This window comes from Balaenoptera physalus, assembly GCF_965194825.1.
Source record: "Balaenoptera physalus genome assembly, chromosome: 15".
NCBI lineage: Eukaryota > Metazoa > Chordata > Mammalia > Artiodactyla > Balaenopteridae > Balaenoptera > Balaenoptera physalus.
The window spans coordinates 73,176,985-73,203,001 of NC_138894.1; the positions used below are offsets into that span (position 1 = coordinate 73,176,985).

The following is a 26,017-nucleotide window of genomic DNA, read 5'->3' on the forward strand; positions in this document are numbered from 1 at the left end:
TAAGCAGAAAAAGTTGCCAGGCACCTGCAGGCAGGCAGAGAAACACCCTGGGGAGGTGGCTGAACTCTGCCTTGGCCCTGCACGGCCAGGAGCGTGGCTTGCGGGTGGGGCAGTAGCCCCGCCAGCGGCCCAACGTCTCGGCGTCAGCTCCCATAGGGCGGGTGCGCAAAGGGCGGGACCGGGCTGTGAGCGCCACGTGCAGACCCCCGCGGCGAGCCGGAAAGTCCTCCCAAGCACAGCTCCTCCTGGCGCCAGCTGGCCCTTGGATCCCAGCTCGCAGCTGGGGGTGGCGGGTCTCGCGGACGCACCTTTCCCGCCCCGCCCCATCCCGGTACAGCCCGGGAGCTGCGCCCAGGGATCGCCGCGGGCGACCCCAGAACAGCACCCGGCGCCTCGGTGGGCGGGCGGCGGTAGCGCCCCCTCTCAGAGCCCCGTTCGCTCCTGCCCGGGCTCCCTCGGTGTCGGTCTGTCTGTCGGCCCTCCCTCCCCCTTCGCTCCCTCCCTTCCCTCCCCCGTCGTGTTCCTCCCGGGGTGCCGGGCACAGCCTCGGATTCCTCCCTCCCCACAGCTCGAGTCAGTTTCCCTCGCGGCGGCTGCCGAGGCGGCGGCAACGGCGGCGGCGCGGGAAGCATCTCGGCGGCCACCGCGCTTCTCCGGCTGGAGCGGGCGTCCAGCTTGGCTGCCCCTCGGCCCTTCCCTGCCGCGCCTCGGGGCACCGTGTGCCCACCACCCCTGCTCTCTTCTCCCCCAAGCGGGCGGGGCGCCTGGCAGGATCCCACCGGCCCTCCACCCGTATCCCGGGGCTAGCGCTCCCGGCAGCAGGGCGCTCTGGGGACTCCTGCCCCGCCGACCCTGACCGCCAGGGGGTGCCCCACGGGCGCAGCGCCGCCGAGAGAAGGCAAGAGGGACCATGCGGCGTCTGACTCGCCGCCTGGTGCTGCCGATCTTCGGGGTTCTCTGGATCACCGTGCTGCTGTTCTTCTGGGTAACCAAGAAGAAGTTGGAGGTGCCGGCGGGACCTGAAGTGCAGACCCCCAAGGTACCGGTTTGGCGGCGCGCCGGGCGCGGGGCAGTGGTGGGCAGGAGGGCGCGCAGCTCGCGCGCCGGGTTTGCGGGCTCCCGGGAAGCCAGGGCGGGGGTCTGGGTGCTGCGAGCAGGTAACCGGGCGCCGGATGCGGCTACAGTGTGATGTTTCTGGATTTCAAAAAGCTCAGGGGCATCCCCGGCCCCGCTCTGTGTGTAAGTGGGAGTGGGAGTGGGTGTGGATGGTGGGCGCGCTGGCGGGCAGAGCGGGCTTTCAACTTGGGCAGCGCGCCGGGGTCCCTGGGCGGCGGGGGCACTACGGTCGAGCAGCCCAGGGGGTGGCTGTCCGTGGACGCCGCGAGAGAGTCGCCGGTGGTGGGGTCGGGTGGCAGGGCCGGCAGGTGCTGGCGCCCGCGAGAAATCGGGCGGCCGCGCTGATCTCCTTCCTTCCCTCAGCTGCCAGGCCCGACCGGGGGAGGCCGGAGACCGAGGGTGCGCCGCGCGCGCGTGTGCGGCGCGGGAGAGCGCCCTGCAGCCTCCCGGGCGGTTGCTGCCCGGGCCCACCCGGCCTTTCGCCACCCCTGCTGTGTAATTGTCCTCGATCCCTCCGGCTGCATTGGAAGTTGAATTGAATGTGCCCTGAACATCACTAAAAAGCCTGTAAAAACAGACGCCTTGGTATTGGTGGGGAGTTAGGGAAATGAGAATCCAAGTGGCTTTTCCAACTCCTGCCCAGTCGGTTCATATGAGCGGAGCTGCAAGGTTCAGTCTTACCTTTATTCAGAGCCCCTATTCCTCGGTCTCCTCTTCCACAGACCTGGCTGTAGGACACAGAAAAAGGAGGCCTCAGGGGGTTTCCTGACCAGCCAGGAAACGTTTATGAACTGGGTCCAGAGAGGTCCTCCAGCGACCGCGAAAAAGCCCTTGGAGAAGATTTACGGTCCCAAGCAGGAGACAGAAAATAATGGGGGAAGGGAGAGAGAGGGGAGGCTCCCAGTAAGTACAGTGCAGAGCACCTACTAGGTGCCAGGTACATAGTGGGTTCTTCTTCATAAGTAGTTGTATGAGTTGGGTAGGATTCTCCTTATTCCATAGATTAGGAAACCGGTTCAGTCTTTAAGTACCTTGCCTTAGGACACTACTGATTTGAACTCAGACCTCCGATATTCAGGATCTTTCCACTATATCAAGTTGCCTTTGAGATTGCCTTTTAACTAAGTCTCTGGTCACTTAATGTTTTGGAATCTTGCCAATGCTCGATTGAATTCCACAATCATTTATTGATGATCTGCCATGTGCCAGGCAGTGTGCTAGGTACTGTGGGTACAGAGATGCAGAACTTGTTCTCTGCAGTAGGGGGATCTGCTCAGGAATAGACCAGGACCATACAGTGTGCTGAGGGCTACAATGGCTCAGTGCGCTGGGCGTCATGGGAGCCTGGGGACTTCCTGGAGGAGGAGGAGGACATAAGGGAACTGAGTTGAGAAGGATGAACAGTAGGTTTGCCAGCAGGTAGGGAGGGCATTCCAGGTAGAGGTTAATTGCACCAAACAGGCTGAGAGGAATTACACAGCGCGCTGGGTGAGTTTGGCGTCAAAGCATGTGGCCAATGGCAAGGATGAGGTTGGGAAGATGTGTAACGGTCCTGTTGGGTAGGACCTTGTGGGTACCAGGGGACCTTGGAGGTGTACTAAGCAGGGGAGTGATGAGGTCAGACTGATGATTTCAAACAGCCTTCATCACACTGGGTCAATTTTCTCACTCACCTCAGACCTAGAGAGGTCTGAGGTGAGTGAGATCTGGAGAGCTCATAGATCTGGAGAGCTTTTCGTCTTTTTCCCTGGGTGGTTCTGCTCCTTGTGAGGTTAATGATGTCTGTGGGGGCATGAACTCTCTCTGTTTTGCGTTGAACCTCATTACCTTAAGCTTGCTTATTCTAGTCTACACCAGGGAGCTGGGACAAGAGATCTGTTTCCTTCTTTGTGCACTTTGTCTGTCTTCTTTTCCTGCCTCTTCTCATCCTGGCGAGCGCTGAGCACACATTGATCGAATGCAGCCACAGGCCAGGCTGTGTGCTAGGTTTGGGGGAGGCTGTGATAAGTACACTGTGCCCCTGCTGTTTGGCGGGGGCGGCTCTCACAAGTTCCTGGTTGAGGCAAAATTACAAACAAATGAGTAGCGGCATGGGATGGGGGCAGTGGTCTAATGTCAGAAGTCCAGACATAGTGCTGTGCAGTCACTTGCTCTTTGTCTTAGTATCTTCCTTTTCCCTCATTTTCTGTATCCTTTATAACCATGAATTCTCTAGACTTTAAAAATCTTGATAATTCTTATTATTGGTCACCGTTTTTTGTTAGTAGGTTTCTTCTTCCTGTTTTTCACCTGTATTATGCCTTTTTGTGTCTACATATATGTGTTGTGTGTATTCGTGGGTGTATTTTGTGTCTGGTGGATGAGCAGCCCTCTGTATTTTAGTGTATATGTACCTGACGGGCGGGATGGAGAGACAAAGAGAGGTCCTTCTTAGCACTAGAACAGTTGTATTCCCATGACTGATCTACTCAGGAAATTTGCATGTCAGGTCCCAAGGAGTGCGGTGGGTTTCCAAACCTGATTCCATGTCAGAACCACCTGGAGAGCTCGTTTAATTTACACGTTTTTGTGTTTATTGCAGAGATTATGATTCTGTGGGTTTGGTAGAAGGTCCTAGAATCAATATTTTTACAAGGGCTCCATGTGAGTCTGAGGCAGCCTATTGATGGGTGGTATTTGGGAGCTAGATGAAGAATACCAAGTCTCTTGGGTTTTTTTGTAGTTCGGTGGACCCCATGTAAATATGGCCGAATGATTTCATTCCTCTTGAGTTCCTCATGGACCAAGCCTGTGTGAGCATGCGCATTCATGTGAAATAACAATAGCTAACATTTGTATCGTGCTTTATAAATTCACACACTCCATTTCACATATATTAGCTCATTTAAGCTTCACAATGACCACAAACAATAAGGCAGATCATACTTTTATGCAGATGAGATTGAGTAATGAGGTTAAACAATTGGCCCAAGATAACAAGGCTATTATTAAGTGGCAGCATCAGGACAAGAATGGAATGGGATTATTCTGGCAACTGCTCACGCAAGTGCTGCTTCCATGCCATCAAGCCACATGGATGCCTGGGTCTGCGCTAGTGGGTGATGGGGTGAGGTTAGGGATGTTAATAGCTGCACGATGCCCACCTACTTTCCAAGCACTTTCCTCCCTAGGTGCTGGCCTCTGGAGAGCTCCAGGGAGGTTGGTGTAATTTGTGGGGAAACCATTTCAGAGGGAATCCTGCTCTGCCCTCGGAGGAGGTCATATGGGGCAGAGGAGGCTCCTCTGGCTGGATAGAGTGCACCCTGGTGGGGCGGGTCTGATGGAAGGTTGCAGCATCATTGGGGGGTTGCCTCAAATGGTTGCAGGCGGTTGCAGCACCGTTGGTTTAGGAATCATTTGCCAGGGCGGAGATTGTTTCCTCAACAGTAGGAATTATCCAGGGACATTTGTCTATTGTAGGGAAAACTTTTTGGTTTTTGAGTGAGTTCAGTATCCTAGGTTTTCCTAGACAATGCTCATGCACAGTCATGGGGAGAGCTCTTGCCTTGGACATGTCTGAAGCCAGGGGGACTCTGCCTAGGGCTCTTCCCAGTGTGGTGGAGGGGGTCAGTTTATTTTCTAAAGCAAGAACACTGGGCTCCCTTCCCTTAAAAATATTTAGAGAAGTTGAAATGGTGGAGGGATTGGACTAGAGAGGGCTATGGTGAGGGCTCCTGGGCTGGGGACTTCCCAACTTGTAGATTCCATGCAGCCAATTGCCTTCGCTGGGGACTAGACCCTTATTCCCCTTTCCTCAGTGTTAGGGAACATCCTCATTCACCTGGCAATGGGATCTCCAAAGTGAGCCTGATAATAAAATAAAACCTATGCTTCGTCACAATCCAGGTGATATGGAGAAGCCAAGCTGCACTCCAGGTTTAAGAAAATTAATTGGATTTTTTTCCTTAGTTTTAAGAAAGGCTGTTTCTATTAATAGCTCAAATAAAGATTTAAGTTTGACTTTTCAATGTTGATTTGATTTTTTATGGGGTTTCCCACCCCCAAATTCAGCAAAGCTCTAATTCCTAATTGAAAATCCTGTAACAAGCTTGATGCCTTAATTTAAACTGTATTTTAGCAATAAATACTGTACCACTAAAAAAAAGGACCTGAAAAATGTTTCCATTTTTCTCTCCCCTATCATTTGTTTGCTTCTTGGAGAATTATACAATAACTGGCAGAATTAAAAAAAAAAAAAAACCCAGCAAATTTGTCTCTTATTTCCAAGAAACTAAATTTAGTCCAGGGGCTTAGGGCTTAGTAAAAGCAGGAGAATTTGAGGCCTGAGGGTGCTTTTGGAGGAAGGTATTGGAAATGTAAAGGCTTTGAATAAAGTGCCTCAGGCCCATGTAAATGTATTTGTGCTGTACTAGAAATACAGCAAAAACTATTAGAAAAGAGCCTGTTTTCTGTAATATTTGTATATTGCAAATACCTTATGTATATGACACTGTTATTGTATTCCCCATTTATTAGGTAATTTCTCCCACTAAAAAAAATTCATCAATTTTAGAGAGAGGCCCTAATAATCTGCTGACGCTCAGTGGGTGTATTTTAGACTGTCCAGGGAATTTTGACTCTGGCATGACCAGAAATAGCTCATTATCAGATGAACGTTCATCCTTCATGAACATTCATTTCTGTGTGTGCTGGTGCCTGCGCTGGACGTTGTGCTGTTTTCCCGTCTAAGGCAGTTCCTGGAGAAGGTGGCGGGGATGGTGTTGCCTTGTGGGCCAGATGTGGCTGCTGTGAGAAGCTGGGAAATATGAGACTAGAAGGTTGGAGCCTCAGGTATTCAAGAAATAGCATGCTTTTGCTTTCTAGATATCAACGAGCTTAGAAAAACAAACCAACCCCAAAACCCTGAGCTCCCCTGTACTTCCTCTCTTGCCCTGTTCAGTCCCATCAGGCTGATGGGAATTTCTCCTCCTTGGGTCATTTTTGGCCTGCCCTGGGTTGCACCCTTGTCCCTGCTTGCTTTCCCAGCTGGCATTCTCCCCCAGGCCCTATCCCAGGGACCCACAGATCTATTCGAAGGGAACCTCTTTGAGTCAGTCTGGGGAGCTCTCCCTCTCTCTCTCTCTCTCTCTCTCTCTCTCTCTCTCTCTCTCTCTCTCCTCCTAAACCCTTGTTCCCCTAAGTGGCCTGGTATTTTTGGAAGCAAAGACCAGGAATCCCTGTCTCAAAATTTTCTAGAGGCACAGAATGATATCTGCTCAAATCAGGGAAGACAAAGGGGCAAAACCAGAAAAGAAAGAGAAATTAATGTCCTTGTCACAAGCTTCCCCAGCCTGTCTAGAGACTACCCTTTTCCAAGGTTGCTCATCTGTTTGTATCATTTAAAAGTGTTAATTTCCAGTCATCAGAGGTCATTTATTAACTGAACAGGGACAGAATGAGGCTGCCGTTGGCTGATGCCTAAGGCCCGGGATTTTTACAGGGACAGGTTCACATGCCATCTCGTCTGCCGCCTTTGCCTGCATCCTTTCCCACACCTCTCCCATCCCAAATTTCCAAAACAGTCTTATGCATTATCAGGCACCCAGGAACACATTTTGAAGTTGAAGAAATGTGTTTCTGTGCCCTTGTTTAATTTCTAACGTTTTTAGTTTTGTCACTCTTCCAGAGCATTTCAAAGTCCCCGATGCATTTTTTTGGAAAAGAATCTGAATGAGAAAGTAGGGACAAATCCCCAGCTCCTCTCTCTGGGGGCGTCTGTGAACCCTGTCATGACTTTTGCACGTTCTACCCGAGACCAGCATTATGGACCCACCATCTGTTTGGGGAAGTGAGTCTGACATGCCCAGTGCCCTCTACAGCTGGCTGCTGCCTCTTCCACTTGCCCGCAGTGACCCTGAGCTGGGTGGTCAGCCTTCCTCCTTGTCTGGACCTCAGAGACTCACACTGTTCACCAGGGTCGAAAGATGGAGAGCCCAGCCCTCTCCTGGCAGCTCCCATGATGTCATAATCAAGTGTGATTTCACCTTCTGGTTTTTCTTATATACGTGGCAACCGGGGTGTCTCTTTCTGCCATCGGCAGTGCTGGGGATAACTCAGATAGTCTCTTCCGGGCTCAGTCTCCTCAACTGTGAAATGGGAGCAGCATGCTACAGCACTACCTGTCTCCCACTTGCCTTGCCAGCAGTCTGAGTCATTTTGGGTTAACTGTGAATAATTCTGAAGTGAGACCTCGTGGCTTTAAATAATTATACCACAGATACTCTGTGTCTGTTACTTGTCTTTTAATTATTTTACCAGAAATGTTAGATTAACCAAAAGATAAATCAGTTGCCGAGCCCTCAGATGTTGAACTGATTAAGAAAGAACCCCTTTGGGATACTGAAGAACGCGCGTGCACACACATGTACACTGGCACCCTGGGGAATTCTGCAGAAGCTCCTGAAATTTGCTGGCTCTGGTATTTTGGTATTTCAGAATAAATGGCCTGAGATGACCTTCTGGGGCAGCAGCCTTTGCATTTGGCAGCAGCTGCTGTCATCACAGGACCTAATGAACACTAGGAAGCTAATGGGGAGAGCGAGGAAGAGATCTATCTCTGTGACGGGAGGAATGTCTGTGCCACTCAGGGAGTCCTCTTTCCTCCTGCTTTTCTTTCCATCGCTTCCCTCCTCCCTTCATCATTCTTCCTCCTCCTCTTACTCACATCTCCTGGAAAGCGAGGGGGCCCCAGAGCAGCGAGGCACAGGGCACTTGGTCAGGAGCCCCGGGAAGAAGTCTGGAGGTGCAGGAGCCCAGTACTTCCTTGCAGGCACCGACCAAGGTCAGGAGCAGCCTGTCTCGCTGCTGCTCTGGACACAAAGGCCGTTCTTTCCGAAGGAGGGAAGTAGCCGCTCTGGGCCATCCTGAGCCATTCTGCTCGGATGCTCTTATATCAGCATGAGCCCTCATGGCGGGAATTAAGGAGCCATCAGACCGCTATCTCCCGGACAATGCCAATTTCAAGTACAAAGTCTCTTCTGCATACCATTTCCTGGAGACAAGATTAGGCATTTGAAAAAAATAATTAAATTCTCCTCATGTCACTTGTCTTCTTAACTGTGAGCACTACAGAGATCTTTCAAGGAAATGCAGGGCGAGCAGCACACGCACATGTTCCTGCCACGGGATCTGAGTGCCCAGACGAAGAGAACCACCACCAGCTGCCTCTTTTCTAATGATCCCGTTGTTTAAACCCAATTTGCATCTCATTCCCAGCCAGGAAAGCGTGGGTAACATCTACAGAGCAGGTAGGACCGCCCCATCTTGACAAGCTGTCTCCCACGAGGCCATCGGTCCCTTTCCTCTGTCCTCACTAAGGTTTGGAAATTAGGATTTTTTTTTCCCCTAATGGTCCAGGCTGAGGATTTATGTAGCTCCTGTTGTTCCTCTGAGAACGCTCTAATCGTTAATTCCCCACCCCCCCCAGCCACAGAGAGACTGAGCCAATCAATATTTATGTTCCCATCGCTCACAGCTGCAACGCACAGGCATAATGGACGCCAAACTCCTTGATGGTCATTGAGAAATTAGCTGGCGCCCGTGTTTCGGGCTCATTGTTTTCTAGGATCTTGGGGAGATCGGACCATGTCGTCCATGGATTATCTGTTTCAGGCTCATTTTCCAGGATCTTGGGGAGATCAGACCACGTGGTCCATGGATTAATTAAGCCACCCAGCTAATTGGCTGTTAATAGACAGGCAGCTGATAGCTGCCAGCTGAGTGCTGAATCGACCGAGGTCCTTATGATGGTGGGCTGGTGGTCTTTACCTGCAGAGGCACTGGCTCCAAGACCTGACTAATTAAAGGTGAATCAGGAACTGGAAGATATGAGGTAGCTTCCTCCCTCCACCTCTTTGTGCGATGTTTTACAGTTTACAAAGCGTTTTTATTCACAAACGCCTCGTTTGATCCTTCCTGCAACCCCTTGAGGTGGGTGTTATTATTATCCTCGTTTTCTGAAGTATGATGAAGCTGAGATTATAAGAGGGAGGAGACTGGCAAGCTTGCCCAACCGTAAGTGGCCTTGAACTCACTCATCTGACTGTAAAGCCTGTACTGTTTGTATCATGGCTGCACTCAACGTCTGGCTAGCTTCCTTTTCCAGGGGAAATGACATCTATTTTATATATGTATGTGTTATGTATATATTTTCATATGGACAAAAAGCTTATGCTCTTGCTGAGAAATGACTCCGTATCTCTGCTAAAACACCAGTGTTGCTTTTCTGCATGTAAAAGGGAACGGAAGGTTTGATTAAGGGAACTAGAGCCGGTCTCCAGAGGGCCACCAGGACTTTGGGTTTTCTCCCAGGACAGGCCAAGTTTAACTCACTCGCAGGCCCAGCAGAAACATTCCACAGGACACTGTTTTCTACTGTGGGAAGGTGCCGGCCTGGAATGGCAGACTCATGGTCCCGGGAGAAGTGGAGGGAGAGAGGCTTTCCCACCCCTGAGTCCTGTAGTCGGCTTTGTGTCTGTCCTTGATTCTCCCTGGCTGGCGGGGTTTGACAGCAGGAAATGAGGCTCTGATGTCATTCAAGAGGCTGCTTAACTCAGAAGTCAACAGGATTGTGCAATTAAGACAGAAACCGTTGATATGAATCCCTTTCGTGATGAATGTGGTTCTTAAACAATCAGAAGCAATTCCCCTCTAAGAGGAAAAATGTCATTTGAAAGAACCTAAGACGTACATCCTATTTGACATGCGAGGCAGGTGTATGGGGGAATGACTCCAAAGAAGTGTCTTTGGAAGGTAGCCAGCGTCACCTGAGAGCCTCCGGGCTCGAAGACAGAGGGTGCCCTGCCTGCGTCGTGCTCTTTAGCCTTGAAGGCCCAGGGTTCAGCCTCTTGGTGGCTGCTTTGGAGGTTGGGTGTGGGTAACGTAGTTGCTGCCCGCGTACATGCTTAAACTTATGACAGCATAAAAGCAGGAGGTTGCTAATATCTTCCTGGTATTTTGTCTGCAATTCGGGTAAGCTACCCGGAGGGCTCATGGTGGTGCTTTTGTGATGTGGCCTGAATGACACAGTCTCTATTGTGGGATCCTGAACAGAAGCGTGACTTCTCCACTCTTGTCCATTTCTGCAGAGTGTGGCAACGTTAAAGGGGACTATATTTTTAAAGAGTGTGCATGGAGTAAGAATGAAAGGAAATGTAAACCTAGAGAACTCTGATATTTTCGCTCTCCACTCAAAAGTCCCGATGGTTTCTAATCATTTGTTTAATTCTGGATCAGGTAAACACCCTGTAATTCTCCCTGCCTCTCTTAACACTGAGATTATGGCTTCTGCTCCAGGTTTTAGCTCTTCTCTTAAAACTGAATGTATATTTTGGAAAACGTCTTGGCAGTGTCTACTAAAGCTGAACACATGTATATACCTATGACCCTGCCATTTCACTCCTAGTGATAAACCCCAAAGAAATGCATTTCGTATTTCAACGAATGCCTCGCACTCAAATTGAAGTCGGCAAACTTTTTCTGTAAAAGGTCATGTACTCAGAATTTTTGTTTTTTTAGGTCATATGGTTTCTATTGTAACCAACTCTGCTGTTGCGGAGTGAAGGACAATATGTAGATGAAATTGAGCACGGCCGTGTTCCAATGAAACTTTATTTATGGACCCTGAAATTTAAATTTCGTATAGTTTTCACATCTTGTGAAATATTATTCCTCTTTTGGCGTGATTTTCAAAGATTTATAAATGCAAAATCCATTCGTACTTTGCCAGGGTATCCTTAGACAGGTGGCAGGCCAGATTTGGCCCTCAGGCTGTGGAATTCCACTTACATAATGTACAAGAACAGAGCAAACTAATCTATGGTGTTTGAAGTCAGTTTCACGGTGACACTTGGTTGGCATCAGTGACTAGAAGGAAGCAGGGGGGCATCTGGGGCGTTGGTACTGTGTCAGTTTCTCGATCTGGGTGCTTGTAACTCAGGTGTGTTCATTGTGGGAATTCATCGAATGCCTGCGCTTTTCTGTTTGTATATGCCTCCTCTGTAAGGCGTTCAAAAAGATAAAGAATGAACTGAGTGGGTGGCTTCTGACTTCAGGTGTTAGCACCTCTTTGGGGTCAGAACATAGAAGTTTTCATTCTTTTTACAGCCACCGGCTTCTGTTTCTGAATAAGAGAGTCTCGGGCTTCCCTGGTGGCGCAGTGGTTGAGAATCTGCCTGCTAATGCAGGGGACACGGGTTCGAGCACTGGTCTGGGAAGATCCCACATGCCGCGGAGCAACTAGGCCCGTGCGCCACAACTGCTGAGCCTGCGCGTCTGGAGCCTGTGCTCCGCAACAGGAGAGGCCGCGATGGTGAGAGGCCCGCGCACCGCGATGAAGAGTGGCCCCCGCTTGCCACAACTAGAGAAAGCCCTCGCACAGAAGCGAAGACCCAACACAGCCAAAAATAAATAAATAAATAAGTAAATTAAAAAAAAAAAAAAAGAATTAAATATATTAAAAAAAAGAGAGTCTCTGGAGAAAGGTCTTGATAGGTCTTTCCAACTTCCCAACTCTTACTCCCTTTTACATACAGGGAGACGTTTAATAACTAGTGTAGTACAGGTACCAGCCACCCAAAGTACAATACCTGCGCAGAGTTCACCCTCTAGTTGCTGAGTCATAGGAAGTTGGTTGGGGGAGGGGAATCCTAGAGGAGAGCCAGGCAGCGGGAAAGCCTTCAGGGCAGTGGGAACCGCCAATAGGAATTCGGCTCCATAGTGATTCCGGGCTGAAATCTACCTAGGTTTGTAATTAAGAGGTGGAGGCTTAGTTACAGTGAGTGGAATTATATGGCTACAAGCTAGTGGCTTGTAGCAAACCATCTTCTATTCTTTTTTTTTTTTTTTTTTTTTTTTTTGCACCCAGGACAAAAAGCAGAGAACAACCTGAGCCCCTGTGAGTGCCAGGTGTTTCCTGTGTCAGACATCTGTTCTTCCTAACAGCCCCGTACAATAGGCATTAGTAGCTTTATTTTTCAGATGAGGAGCATCAAGGCTTAGGGAAGTTAAGTGACTTTCCCAAAGTCATGCCGCTCATCAGCAGAGGAACTGGATTCCAATCCAGATCTGTCTGGCTCCAGAGCCCACCGTCTTCCCACGTCACCACGCTCACCCCAGGTTTCTCCTCCCCTCACAGTCACACCGAATCTGGCCTCCTGAAAGTGATGATTGAATATAGTTTCCCCTTAGCAACCTGCCTTTATAGCCCGCTTTTGTTCTGCTTCCTGGAATTACACACATCTTATTGAGACCACAAGCTGTTGAATGAAATAGTTTTATATCAGAAACTACCTCTTCCAGGACAAGTCATTTTAAAACAATAGTCAAGGAGAAAACTTTACAAAACTTTCAAAGAGAAATAGATTGTGCTTTCGGCACTGTTTGATATCCCTTGTGAACACGTCAGATGACTGGGGATGTTTCTGGTCCCAGGGTTAAACTTTGAAAAAGGAAATAAATCTCCAAGCTATCACATTCTTGACCATGTTAAGGTGCTGTCGGCATACCTCAAGACTGATGAAAGAGGGCATGGTAAGGAGTTAATCAACAGATGCTGAAAATGCAAAGGCCATAGTGAATGGTAACCCCCCTCCATATCACCCCTCAGAGAGGAATAGTCCTGTATCCGACATAATAGCACCAATTATTTGGTTGTTTGTGCTGAGGAGTTGAAAGCTATCATGTGCCGGGAAAATACTCAGCATGGAGCAGTAATTATGTATCAGCTGATAATAAAGGATGCACTGGATTGACTGCTAATTAGATTATTAGCACCAAAAACAAATACCTGCTATTAACCATAGATAAGCCATATTTGGGGACTTCCCTGGTGGCTCAGTGGTTAAGAATCAGACTGCCAACGCAGGGGACACGGGTTCGAGCCCTGCTCCGGGAAGATCCCACATGCCGCAGAGCAGCTGAGCCCATGAACCACAACTACTGAGCCTGAGCTCTAGAGCCCGTGAGCCACAACTATTGAAGCCCTCACGCCTAGAGCCTGTGCTCCACAGCAAGAGAAGCCACCGCAATGAGAAGCCCGCACACCGCAAGGAAGAGTAGCCCCCGCTCACCGCAACTAGAGAAAGCTGGCACGACCCAACACAGCCAAAAATAAATAAATAAATATTAAAAAGAATAAGCCACATTTATGATATTTTCTACTTTTAAATACACATTCCTTTTTATAATGTGCAATTTCCTTTCTTCCCTTTCTGTGCCAAGACTTCTAATTTTCCCCAGTCATATTAAGCATAGCTGTTTTCTGAGCTGTAACCAAGTTGTTTTCTTGTTTCCTTCTGGTCTCAAAAGGAGTTGAGAGCTCTGACATGTATTGAGTGTCACGTGTCAAGGCCCTACGTGAGATGTGCTAGTTCTTTTCAGGGAAGAAGTCGGGGTTATTCCAGAGCAGAACCCTGGTCTTTCCCACGGGCACGGAGTCTTTATAAGGGGTAAGGGATTGTAGAATTTTCTCTGTGAAATATATGTTGGAGTTAATTGCCAAAGAAATGACCCAGTTGCTTTTTTTGTGGCACTTTGGGGTTTGGTCCTTGTTTTCCTGATTTGAGGAGGATGGGATGGACTTTTGGGTGCTTTGGGTATGTGCCCTCCACCCCACCCCAGCAAGTAGGCCATCTTCCTACAAGTGGGTTGACTGTGTTCCCCCAGTAGAATGAGATTCCAGCTGTCTTCTGCCCAGAGTGGCTATGAGTTCTGTGGGTAGGACCATCTGAAAGAAGCCTCGGGAGCTCCCTGGGTTGTCTGCAAGGAAAAGTTCCAGTAGGAGTCAGGAGGTGGCTCTGGCCATGTGCTCAATAAGTGGTGCAAGTGACTGTCAGGTGTCCTGCAGGAAGCGCTGGCAATGGAGCTTTTCGTGGCCACCATCATATGCTAGGAGACTTCCATGGGGAGAGGGGTGTATGGCTGCCTTTCAGGAGAAATGCTAGCTGCTCTGTCTGTGTTAAGTTATTCATTCTTTACAAGGCCTACCACAAGGTAGGCAGGCTGAGATTTACCTGGTACTTGCCAGTACAGTCATACTGGGTGTTTAAGGCTGTCACCTTTCTGATTAAACAGTGTCTGAGCCATACGGGTTGTTAAATGTTCTCTTATGAACATTATCTCTGGATGATGTATTGATTACCCTTATTTTACCAATGAAGAGCTTAAGGTTCATAAACATCCAGTGAAACTTGCCCAAGTCATCAGAGCTAGTAAGTGGCAGAGCTAAGACAGGTCTGGGTGATGCTGAGGTGCCAGGGGGGCAGTCGGCAAGTGAGAAAGACAGTGAGCTCCTTGAAGGGGTTTCTCCCTTTGAGCGCCCATCCAGCATGGGGAGACAGGCTTATCGAACAGGGGGAGACAGAGTGGGCCAGTTGCCCTGCTCCAGGCCACTGGGTCAGGCTCATCAGTTCATTCAGCAAACCTACATGGGCATTGCTGGGTGCGAAGCGCTGTGCAGGATGCAGGAGATGGCCGAGGCTGGTTCTGCCCTTCTTGCCCAGGGCGAATTCTTAGGGAGTAGTGAAGTGTGGCGCAGTGGCCCCCGGCTGGCGCCTGGCGACTTCTGTCTCTAGAACTCTGTCTCCCTCTTGGACTTTCAGGTGTGTTGTTTATTCCTGGAAAGATAAAGCTGTGTCGCTGGGATGGCTGTTAAATGGTGAAATGGGCTGCAAAATGGCTAGAAGTCTTTTTTGTCTTTTAAGTCAAAATGGGATGTGAGGCCAAGGGGATGGAGAGAATCTTTACCTGGGTTCATGGGATAAATGTTTGAGACTAATGCTTTCACATTTTCTAGGTGTTGTTCTGCAAGGTTGATTTCTTCCCCTGATCATGTCACTCTTCTGTTAGCTCAAAAAACTGTGGTTGAAGTTTAATCTCCGCCTTAAAGCTCTTCCACTAAAACAGGAACCTGTTATTCCACAGGGCCTCTTATTAGAAGAAGAAGGATTTAGGACGGCCTTTTAAAGTCCGCTCAGTGAGTTTTGAAGAAGTACATTTGCCAGCATCCACTTGTCCCCAAAGTGTCTGCTGTTTGAAAAGCACAGCACTAGTGGAAGGATCACGGGAAAGGAAAACCGACTTCAGGATAGAAAAATAGGCTGAGCCCCTCACTTTAATTAGTCGAGGATGCCTATCGTGGGTTTTATACTGTGTTGGACACTCTAGACCAGGATCGGCCCAGGGGCCAAATTCAGAACCCCATCCTCCTCTGCTTATCCTGTGAGCTAAGAATGTTTTTTAAAAATATTTTTAATGGTTGGAAACAAAACGAGGAAGAAAAATATTTTGTGACACGTGAAAATTATCTGAAATTCAAATTTCAGTGTTCGTAAATAAAGTTTTATGGGAACCATCACACTCATTCTGTGTTGTCTGTGGCTGCTTTCACACTGCCGTGGGTGGCAGAGTTGAACAGCTGTGATGGAGACTAGGTGGCCCACAAAGCTGAAATTTTTACTATCTTTATAGGAAAAGTTTGCTAACCCTGGCCTTAGACTTTTGCTTCTCAAAGTGTGGTTCTTGGGCCAGGGGTGGAAGTTTACTAGACATGCGGATTCTCAGGCCACTCCACAGCTACTGATTCAAAATCTGCATCTTTATAAGACCCCCAGGTGGTTCTTGTGCAATTAACATTTGAGAAGCGCTGCATCAGATAGCAACTAACTCTTGCTCACAAAAAGGTAGTGTGAATCATACTTCACGAACTGGGGTCTAGAGTTGGTGCCACGTTTCCCTATTTATTGAATTCAGTTTGATTCAGAGCTCCCATTCCCCTGGGTTGGAGTGGGGAATTCCTCTCCTACTCATAGCTTCATAAGGATCCTCATTGCCTGGTGATGTGGGAAGAGCCTAGAACCTTCTGAGCATCATGGTCATGTCTGTAACATCATTGACTAAGCTCTCATCATTCTGTTGCTCTCGGGCTAGTGGGTTCCTTGTGATGCTGGGAGCCCAGAGCCCAGGGCCCAACCTCCCTAGGGGCACCACACAGCCATGCCTCTGGGACCCTGCTGCCCCCTGGGGCACCCACCACTTTCAGGACTGGCTACCTTCATTGTCTTTCCAAGCTGGAGGAATTCCCTTTTTCCATCACCTTCTGGGCTACTTATTCTTTCAGCACAGCTTTTATGTACCACTTACCTGGGAGTGAGGGAGTTTCCTGTCCAGGTTGTATGCTGAGGTTAGGGGCTGGGACAGGGCTGGGGTGGGAGTGAGTGGGTGGAATGAAAACAGATGCAAACGAATATCCCGGTACATTATCCTACCATGCCTGTAGTGTGTTAGGGTGCAGTTTGCGGACATGAGCAGCACCATGTACTAGCAAATCTAGGATATCTTCCTGTAGAACAAGAAGTAAATTCTGTAGGAATTTAGAGAAAGGGCAATTGTGTGGTTGGCAGGGGTGGGGAAGGTCTTCCTGAGGCAGTGGTACTTGGCACGAATGACCAGAGGTCCATGCAAACCAGGAGCAGCACAGATAGTGGAAGAGTTTTTTTTTTTTTTTTTAATTATTTATTTATTTATATTTCATTTTTTTGGCTGTGTTGGGTCTTCGTTTCTGTGCGAGGGCTTTCTCTAGTTGTGACAAGCGGGGGCCACTCTTCATCGCGGTGCGCGGGCCTCTCACTGTCGCGGCCTCTCTTGTCGGGAGCACAGGCTCCAGTCGCGCAGGCTCAGTAGTTGTGGCTCACGGACCTAGTTGCTCCGTGGCATGTGGGATCTTCCCAGACCAGGGCTCGAACCCGTGTCCCCTGCACTGGTAAGCAGACTCTCAACCACTGAGCCACCAGGGAAGCCCGGAAGAGTTTTAAAATAAAGCCATTTGCTTATTTTTGTTCTCAGAATTGAATGTGTCTGAAAGTAAATGGATCTCTTCAGTTGGGAATATTATAGTCTAATCACTGGGGACTTTGTTCAGGAAATATTTTTGGTTTAAGCATTTTAACTGCTCAGAGTTTGCTAATTGCTCTTAAAGGGGCAATTCAGGGAAACTTCAATGTGGCGTTCCCTTTCTCTTACTCCCTGGCGTAAATGAGAGTTGCTGTTTACGTTCTCTATTTCTCACCAAGGCTGATTCTGGCTTTTCTTGACCACCTATTTTCATCTCTAGTCATGTAGCTGCTCTTAGAGTAATGCCCCGTGGAGAAGTCATCTTTTCTACCTACATTCTCTTCAATGAGGTCTTGGCAGGGCTGTGACCGGAAGTCAGGTAGAATAGTCACGTCTTCTGAGTCCAGAAGACCTGAGTCTGTATGCATTCGTTCAAGGAATCAAGAAGTGAAGATATCCTGCCTGGTGTTACCAGGAGGATGGATGGGGATCAGGGCCTGGGAGATTTCTTTCTTCTTATATATGCCAGGTAGCCCAAAGGCTGATGGCCGGCTGGCGTTCCCTGAGATGTGTGGCTGATCCACCATGCCTCTCTCCAAATTATCTTCTTGGGAGGCTAGACTAGGAAAGTACCTGACCCAGTGGGCATGGAAATATACTCATGATGTACCAAGTTAAAAATAACTTGTGTCTATAGTAGGATCCTATTTTGTTTAAAACCATATATCTATTGAAAAGAAATCTTAGAACATCAAAATGGGTAATATACATAAACGGGTATTGTCTATGTTGTATTTCTCGTTGCTGCTTATTAATTTATTGATTTTAGCCTTGTCTTCTCCCTCATGCCCTCCACTCACCCCTCTCCCCAATTTTAAGTAAGCAACATAACAACCTGGATGTGTAAACTTCCATATCTTTCTCTGTGTACCCTCTAGTCAGTACGTAAACATATATAAATATTTATTGATCTGTTTTGGTCATTATTAAGAAGGAGAGAGAGAGATTTATCATATTATATATACTTCTTTGTATCTTACTCTTCATTAACCATATATCCTAGAAATCCGCAGATCAGCAAGTTCATTATTTTTAATGACTGCATAATATGCTATGACATGGCTGTGACTTATTTTATTCAACCCTTCCATGTGACGGGTATCTGCCTTGTCTCTTATGTCACTACACACAGTGCTGCAGTAAATATCTATGTACACATGTTCTTACATATTGGTACTTCTTCTATGGGATAGGTTTTGAAGAGGGGGGATTCTGAGTCAAAGGGAGTCTAATTTTTATATTAATGGATATATTAAGATTGCTTTTGAAAGCAGTGTAATAACCCACATTTCCACCGGCAAAGTGAGTGTTCTTTCCCCAGCAGCCCCTTTAGCGTAAATTTTGTCCTTTTCATCTTGCCCATTTTGGGTGTAAAATGGAATCCTATTGTAATTTTACATTCCTCTGACTACCAAAGAGGTTGAGTATGTTCTCATATTTTTATTGCCCTTAAGGATCTGTTTTTCTGTGAAGTGTCTATTCATATCCTCTGCCCATTTTTCCCCTGGCCTATGTGTCTTTTGTTGTCAATAATAAGAGTTCTTTGTAAGTTACAGATAGCTCTTTATTGGTCATATGCATTGCAGATTTTTTTCTAGTCAGTTGTCACACTGTTGATTTTGTTTATGGTATATATTACCATATATTTTTTGCCTATTTTTATATAGTTAAATATGTCTTTTAAAAAATAGTTAATGAGGGCTTCCCTGGTGACGCAGTGGTTAAGAATCTGCCTGCCAATGCAGGGGACACAAGTTCGAGCTCTGGTCAGGGAAGATCCCACATGCCGCAGAGCAACTAAGCCCGTGCGCCACAACTACTGAGACTGCACGCCTAGAGCCCGTGCTCCGCAGCAAGAGAAGCCACCGCAGTGAGAAGCCCATGCACCACAACGGAGAGTAGCCCCTGCTCACCACAACTAGAGAAAGCCCACGTGCAGCAACGAAGACCCAAAGCAGCCAACAATAAATAAATAAATAAATAAATAAATAAATTTTTTAAAAAACCCAAATTACTGAACTTTAAAAAAAAAATTAGTTAATGAATGTTCTGTCTTATTAAAAAGATCTTCCTAACTACTAGGTTGTATATAGAACATCCTAAATTTCCTCTTCTATATGAATTTAAAAAAACTTTTAAATCTTAAGTCCATCTGGATTTTATTTTTATTTCTAGATTGAGGCAGAGATTTAACTCCATTTTCTTCCAAATGGATAGTTATTTGTGTCAATATCATTAACTAAATAAGCCATCATTCCCTCCACTAACTGAAATACCACCTTTGTCATATATTTATTTCCCCTAAACAATGGGTTTTAGTTCTGGGAACTCCACTCTGCTCTATTGATCTGTTTATCTCTTACTATATCAATATCATACATTTTACCAGAATTTTCTTATTAAACCTAGGGGTTACTTGCTAATTAGTCCATTAGATTTTCCAGGTATAAAATCATATCATTATCAAAATGAGTTAAATTTATCTCTTCTTTCTGAAGATTATTGATTGATTATTTCATTATCTTGTTTTGTCACATTCATGAGAACAATCAAAATGAAATACCATGGCAATACAAGACTCTTTTCTTGATTTTGATGCAAATGGCTGTAGTATTTCACTATTTACTATTTCACATTTATGAAATATTCTTTACCATATTGTAGTGGTTTCCTTTCCTGTTTTACTTCAAGTTTTTATTAGAATTAATTTTTTATTTTTAATTATATTTTGGTTGAATCATATAATTTTTCTGATTGATGCAGTGAAATATTTTGACTTCCTTATTTTGAACCATCCTTGCTTTCCTAGGATAAACCCTCTATAGTTATAGTTTATTTTTATTTATACTACTGGATTTTATTTGTTGGCATTTATTTGGAATTTTAACAGCTATATTCATGAATTAGCTTAATTTATAGTTTTTTTTTTTTTTGGTACTCTATCAAGGTTTAGATTTAAGAATATACTGCTTCCATAAAATGAATTAGGGAGATTTGTGTTTTTTTTTAATGTAAAATAGTTAAAATAATAGTTTAAATAACTTTGACATATCTGTCCTTTAATGGGCACATAAAAACTCAGCTCTGAAACTACTGATTTCTTCAATGGTAGCCCTTGACTCCCTTGAACACCTATTTTTATTTTTCAGTCCAGTCTGAAAATGGTAGTTTTTGAATAGGAATATTCAGCCTATCATAATTAGTGAAATAATTGATATATTGAATATTTACTATTTATTTTTCTTTCTCTTTTGTATTATTGTCACTATTTTGGCCAGTCATTATTTCAACTTCTGTTTCCTTTTTAAATGCAGACGTCTTACTATACTATCAACACTGACAGTTACCTTTCTTTTCAGGACATTCAAATAGATATTTCTATAAAAACAAGATATGGATGAGTTTTCCCCACAAAGATGTTTTACTCACTTATTTTCAGTCTAATACATTGAGACTTTTACGAGTACTTTTACTTTCTTACTCTTTCTTACACTGAAATCTGGCAGACCTTTAGAAGGCTTTTACTCCCAACCTCCACCCCCACTAATTTCTAGGTTTTGCTAAGATAATTTAACACTTCTAGAGCTAAATGGCAAGTTTTTCTTTGCAGAGTGCCTCTTCTTTTTCAAGTATTCTTATTTGTCCCTTTTGTTACGTGTTTCCAGCACTTTATACTATCTATTTAGATTCAACCGTGCAAATTGCATGGTTCATCACTCACCACTGTTTTCTCTTCATCTCATTCATCCTGAGATTTCTGTTTGAATTCATTCATTTTTTGACCTGAGTATTTTCCTGAGAGGGGGTATGTGGGTTATATTTTCTATGAACCCTTGCATATCCACAAATATTCTACAAATCAGACAGTTGGATAACCGCTGGCTTGGATGACTGGTAGTCTGTGGCTGGTTCCCTGCTGTCTTCTAGACTCCCGTTGTGCAGATGGCAGGTAAACTTGATAGCTAACTACTTTTCATTTGTAAGTCACTTGTTCTTTCTGTCTGGCAGCCTGTGAGATTTCCTCCTTATCTTTGGAACTTAGGAACATACTTTGGGGTACGTCCTTTCCCATGACTCCTGCAAGAAGCTCAGTTCCATCGGCAGACTTCAAGGGAAGCCCTCTATTTTCATTTGTTTAATTCTTGTCTGTTCTTTATTTGTTCGTTTTTGTCCTCCTGGGATTACTCTTACGCACAAATTAGGTCTTCCGAATAGATCTGTTATCCAAATATCTTTTTTGCCCCGATTGCTATTTCTTTGTATTTTTGCTCTTCTTGTGATATTTTTTTTCCATTTGCTCTTCTGAGCCACTGATTCAGGTTGGTACAGTGACTGTTCCTTTACTCAGCTCATCTGATGAGCTTTTTAGTTTGAAAATCATGATTTTTAGTTCCAGAAAGTCTTCTTTGTTTGGTGTTGTAATTGAGCATCATTAAGTGCTGTTATTGTGTTGCTTGTGTGGTCCTTTGCCTCCTCCAGCCTCTCCCACTTCTAAGTGATTTGCTCCTTCATCTCTCTGCCTTCTGGTCCCCTCTATGGGGAACGTTTGTTTCCTGGATGAGCCTCAGGACCAGCTGCCTTCAGGTAAGAGCAGCGGAGAGTGGTGACGGTATTACAGTCTTGGCTCCTGTACTTTGGTGTGGTTCCACCTGGCAGGTAGTCAGTTCCCTGAGACACAAGAAGGAACCCCTGAGCTACCCTGGCTTCAGGCTAGAAAAGACTCGGCAGGGCTGTTGAGCTTCCAATCCTTCCTGTGGGCTACAGAGCCTCTCTGAACACTCTCGCCAGCTGAGCTGCCTTCCTCCCGGCGTCCATCCCACTCTGGGCCAGGCTGCCCACAGGATTTGGGAGCTCTGAGCTTGCCTCTCTGCTGCTCCTCTCCAGGCTCTCTTTCAGCCCTGCATCATCAGCCTTCTCCATCCAGCTCTGCAGGACCTGAGGTCTCTCTCGTCACAGACTCCAGACCACACTTGTGTGCTGGCCTCAGCGGCTGCCAGGCTCACAACAGCAACCTGCGGTTAGTTAGATTGACGTTGAGTGAGACAGCTCCAACCGTCAGCAGGGGCACGTTCAAGACCATTGTCCAAAACTGCTTCATCAACTCCTGAATTTTCAACAGTGAATTTTCAGAAACTTCTCAGCAAATTCTGTCTGAAATTTAGGTTTCTTTGTAAAGCAATTCAGTTCTAGGAGGAAGATGAGAAGATAGAGTCTTTGCATCGACTTTTGTATCTTGTCACCTTCTAGGAGAGGGGGTTTTGCTTTAGTGTTGAAAGAATTTCTATGCATTGAGAAGTGTTACTGTGATTTTATAGTAGCTGCATATAATAATACTGCTGTGTAAGCCTAATTTATCTAGACCAAAATTACTTCCTTATGGGGTCATTTAGGGGCTGGTAGGTTTAATCCATCACAAAGTAAGAGTTCCAGAAGCATATGGAGATGGGGTTCTCTAACCAGAGGAAAGAGGACTTGGTGTAGCCTAAGGATCAAAGGGGAGAATTTGAGGGTGGCAGGAAGGAGAAGGTTTGAAGTAGAATTAGGGACAGACTCAGTGGTGTTGTGGACCATGAGAATGACACGGGATCTTGTTCCATAAAGTGGACAGAAAGCCAGGTGGACCCTGGGTTGCTGGGAAATTCATTGCCAAGATGTTATCAGATGTCCTTTCAAGTGCAGAGAACTGGAATATGACCTAGGTCGTGAATGTTGGCCATTTTGCCTTGAAGACTGTGACCTGTTCCAAAGACTAGCTCATGAAGAATTCAAGAGATCCTCATGTTTTTCAGAATTTATTAAACACCGGTTCCTTACAAAAAATTGTGCCTGGTGCCGTCCCACACATCTCGTTTACTCTCCACCCAACGTTCTGTGTTAGGCAGCCTCTTCCCCAGTTTACATAAAGAGCAGGAATGAGAAGCTAAGTGACTTGTTCAAGGTCACAGGTCAATAAACACCCACCGTGATTTATTAGCTGAGCAGGAGGCCTGACTCCTATGTGATAGTGTGGCTGAAATGCATAGGGTTTTGACCAGAATTTGCTCAAACAGTGATCAGAATAAGAAAGCAACCTCGGTGTGTTTACTCCCCTGCACCCTGGAGCCGGTTCGCCGGGAAGAATGTTTCAAGGACCTTCTGCTGAATGGGCAGAATGTGACCACTGGCCGTCTCCAAGGACAGCCTTTTACAGAATTGGACTGAAATAGGAGCTCAGGTCCTCTGAGGAATAAGGAGGGATACAAAGAAGAAAAGAGGAGAAGCAAATACACAGAGCTACAGAGAGAGAAGGCGCCCAGCCCTGTCGGTGGAGGCAACAACCGTGTGAGAGGCTGTGCTGTTGGTACCGGTGCTTCTGGCGGCCTGTTTAAAAAATAAACAGTAAATAAGGCATGAGAGAGAAGCAAAATGGATACAAAGGAGGAGAGGGTCAAATTGAAACTCATCTTGCATAGACAAGTGACGAAAGCTAGATAAGGCCCTTTGTCTGAAAAAAAAGTCTTAAGCAAACATCTATTTACCTGCATCATCTCACCTCATTTTAAAAGGAAACAAAAACTCTTAAGGTGCAGCTCAGGAGTCTCCAGAGGGGTGGGATTTGGGTAGTCTGTGATAGTTTGTTATAGTTTATTTTTGGTTTGATGGGTTGTGGTTTGAAGTCCTGGGTGAAAGCCATACAGGGGGTGGACAGGAAAGCTGTCCCAGTCAAACCAGCCTGGGAACCAGCAGAGAAGGGCTTTCCTGCCGTCGACTTAGTGAACAGATTAAATTCTACAAATGTTTAGGATGAATATCTGTTGTGCGTCCAGGGATGAACTCAGCCTTGTGGGAATAAAAGTGTAAGCCCAGGTCCTCTTGCCCTGGAGACTTGTGAAGTCTTTCAGGGTAGCTGCCCTGGGAGGCCTCCATCCTGGTGTCCTTGGGGCTTGCGACTGCAGAATCCCGGGCAGCTCAGCGATGGCATTTCCCCGTCTGCAGCCTGGACGGTTCCCTGGGGCTTCAGAGCGGAAGCAGGGGGACAGCATATACTTGCTGCCTCACCCCAGCTTGCACCTTTGAGGCTCTGGCGTGCTCACTGGTTTCAGTTCTCTGGCTCTGCTGGGAGACTATAGGGAGGGGGTCAGTTTGTCTAACTCTGTCTTACAAATGTGCTGCGTACATGAGAGAGGACTAAAGTCCTTGACCCCAAGTTGTTCAGGGGTTTGGAGTTACCGTCCAAGTTCCCTGAATCCACATGAGTCAGGTTGAGTCATATCTTTGAAAATCTGACTTGCAGATTATTTTCCCTCATGAATGAGGGTTGATGTAAGTCTTGCAGAGTCAGTTTTTCCCATTCAGAGAAAAAGACCAATCAGCTTGACATCAATCCCTCCCAATTTTTGAACAGATGGTTTTCTGAGCACTTAAGAAAAACATGTGGTGGTCGCCAGGGCTAACATGGCTTCCCCTCAGGACAAAGCACGTCTTCTTTCCCATGGTCGTCTACTGGGAGGTCAGGGGAAGGACACAGCAAGCGATGGCTAACATCTAGCCCATGTGCTGTCACTCCTTCCCCAGCACTCAGGCCAAGGGAGATAGCGCTAACTGTCCCCCCTGCCAGCATATGGCCACAGTTTTCATGGAAGCCAGAACCAGGCTTGGTAGCTCCTGTTCTGCCTTTATTTTGCTCATTAAAGATTGCCTTCTGGGTAAGAAACAGGGTTCTTTCCTTTTTGTGACTTTTTAAATCCTTGGCCTGTTCAATTTCCAAGATGCCTAGTGTGTGGAAGATGTGTCCTCTGGAGTCACTAGAGGTAGGCCACCTTTGACTTGATTAGCCAACGAATGGAGTGTCTAGAAATGGGGGCCAGGAGGAGGGGTCTGTGTGCTTCTTGCATTTATAGGGAATAAAGAGATTGAGGATGTAAGAAAGGGAGAAAGAAGGACTGAGTCTGGCTATTCAGACACCTGAAATATTGTTTCAAAGAAAGGCAGTGCAGAAATTAAACCATTTTTTTAAAAAAGAGATGGGGCTCAAAGACAAGGAAAGAATGGATTTGTTTTTAATGATTTCAAGTAGAATTGAGGCTGTTCCTGTGATTGTTGGATATAAAATTGGTTAGAAAATGATGTCACCAGAGAGTGGGTACTGTGAACCGGGAAAATAAATGAGCTCTGAAATCACCTTCTATTTTATAAATATTGTTTCTGGAGCTGAGAAAATTGAGACAGATTATTCCTTTTTCTCTCTCCCAAGCTACGGGTGGAAGAAGCCCCGAGTATCCCATTTGGACCTTGTGAGGAGCGTCCCATCTTGTCCTGGCGCGCTAAGTAGCTTTGTCTGCATTTAGACACACTCCATTTCGCTCTCAAGGACCACTATCAGCAGTAGCCAATTACAAACACACCTCATAACACATTATTGAGACACACTGCAAGCAAATAAGCTGGAGAGATGTTTAATGATTGGATCGCATCGCGTCCATTCCAATCTGTCTGCACTGCCGGAAGATGGAGGGGCTGTGCCTGGGTGCAAGCGTCCCTGTGTATTTGTGCTTCTGTGTATTTCATTTTCACTGTGTCCTAATTGGACATAATTTGAGCCAACCCAGTTGACACTTTCAAGGAGGGAGAAAGGGCATCATTTCACATTCTGACAGGCTCTTTTTAAGCCTGAGATTCCTTGTCTTTGGTTTTCTGAAAGTATCAGCGCTATTAGCAGCCTGGATTCATCTGAGAACAAGGGATGATGCACTTTCCGACTCCATGGGTGGTTTTCTTCTGTTATCTGTCTCTTGTGGAGAGGCAAAAGGTGGGCATTTTAGAGAAATGTTACTTAGGCAGTCACTTCCTCCACTCTTTCATCTGCGGGTTTGGTTTTGTGGTAAGAGTTGGCTGAATTTTATTTTCTCTGCCGTTTGCCATTGCTGTTGGTTTTGAAGTAATGACTGCATTTTGCCACGGTAACAGCAAGCATTCCAGGCCTGGGAGAAGTGGT

The 26,017-nt window shown here is 46.4% G+C and overlaps 1 protein-coding gene across 3 annotated transcripts in view; it reads left to right on the forward strand.

Annotated features, from left to right (window-relative positions):
• The first annotated feature begins 267 nt into the window (after positions 1 to 267).
• Positions 268 to 26,017, forward strand: part of GALNT14 (polypeptide N-acetylgalactosaminyltransferase 14) — a 216,909-nt gene continuing 191,159 nt past the window's right edge. For all 3 annotated transcript variants that reach the window (XM_082426149.1, XM_082426150.1, XM_082426151.1), the window contains exon 1: positions 268 to 1,039. In XM_082426149.1, the coding sequence (XP_082282275.1) occupies positions 911 to 1,039 (129 nt within the window). In that variant the 5' untranslated portion in view covers positions 268 to 910. The remainder of the gene's footprint in view (positions 1,040 to 26,017) is intronic.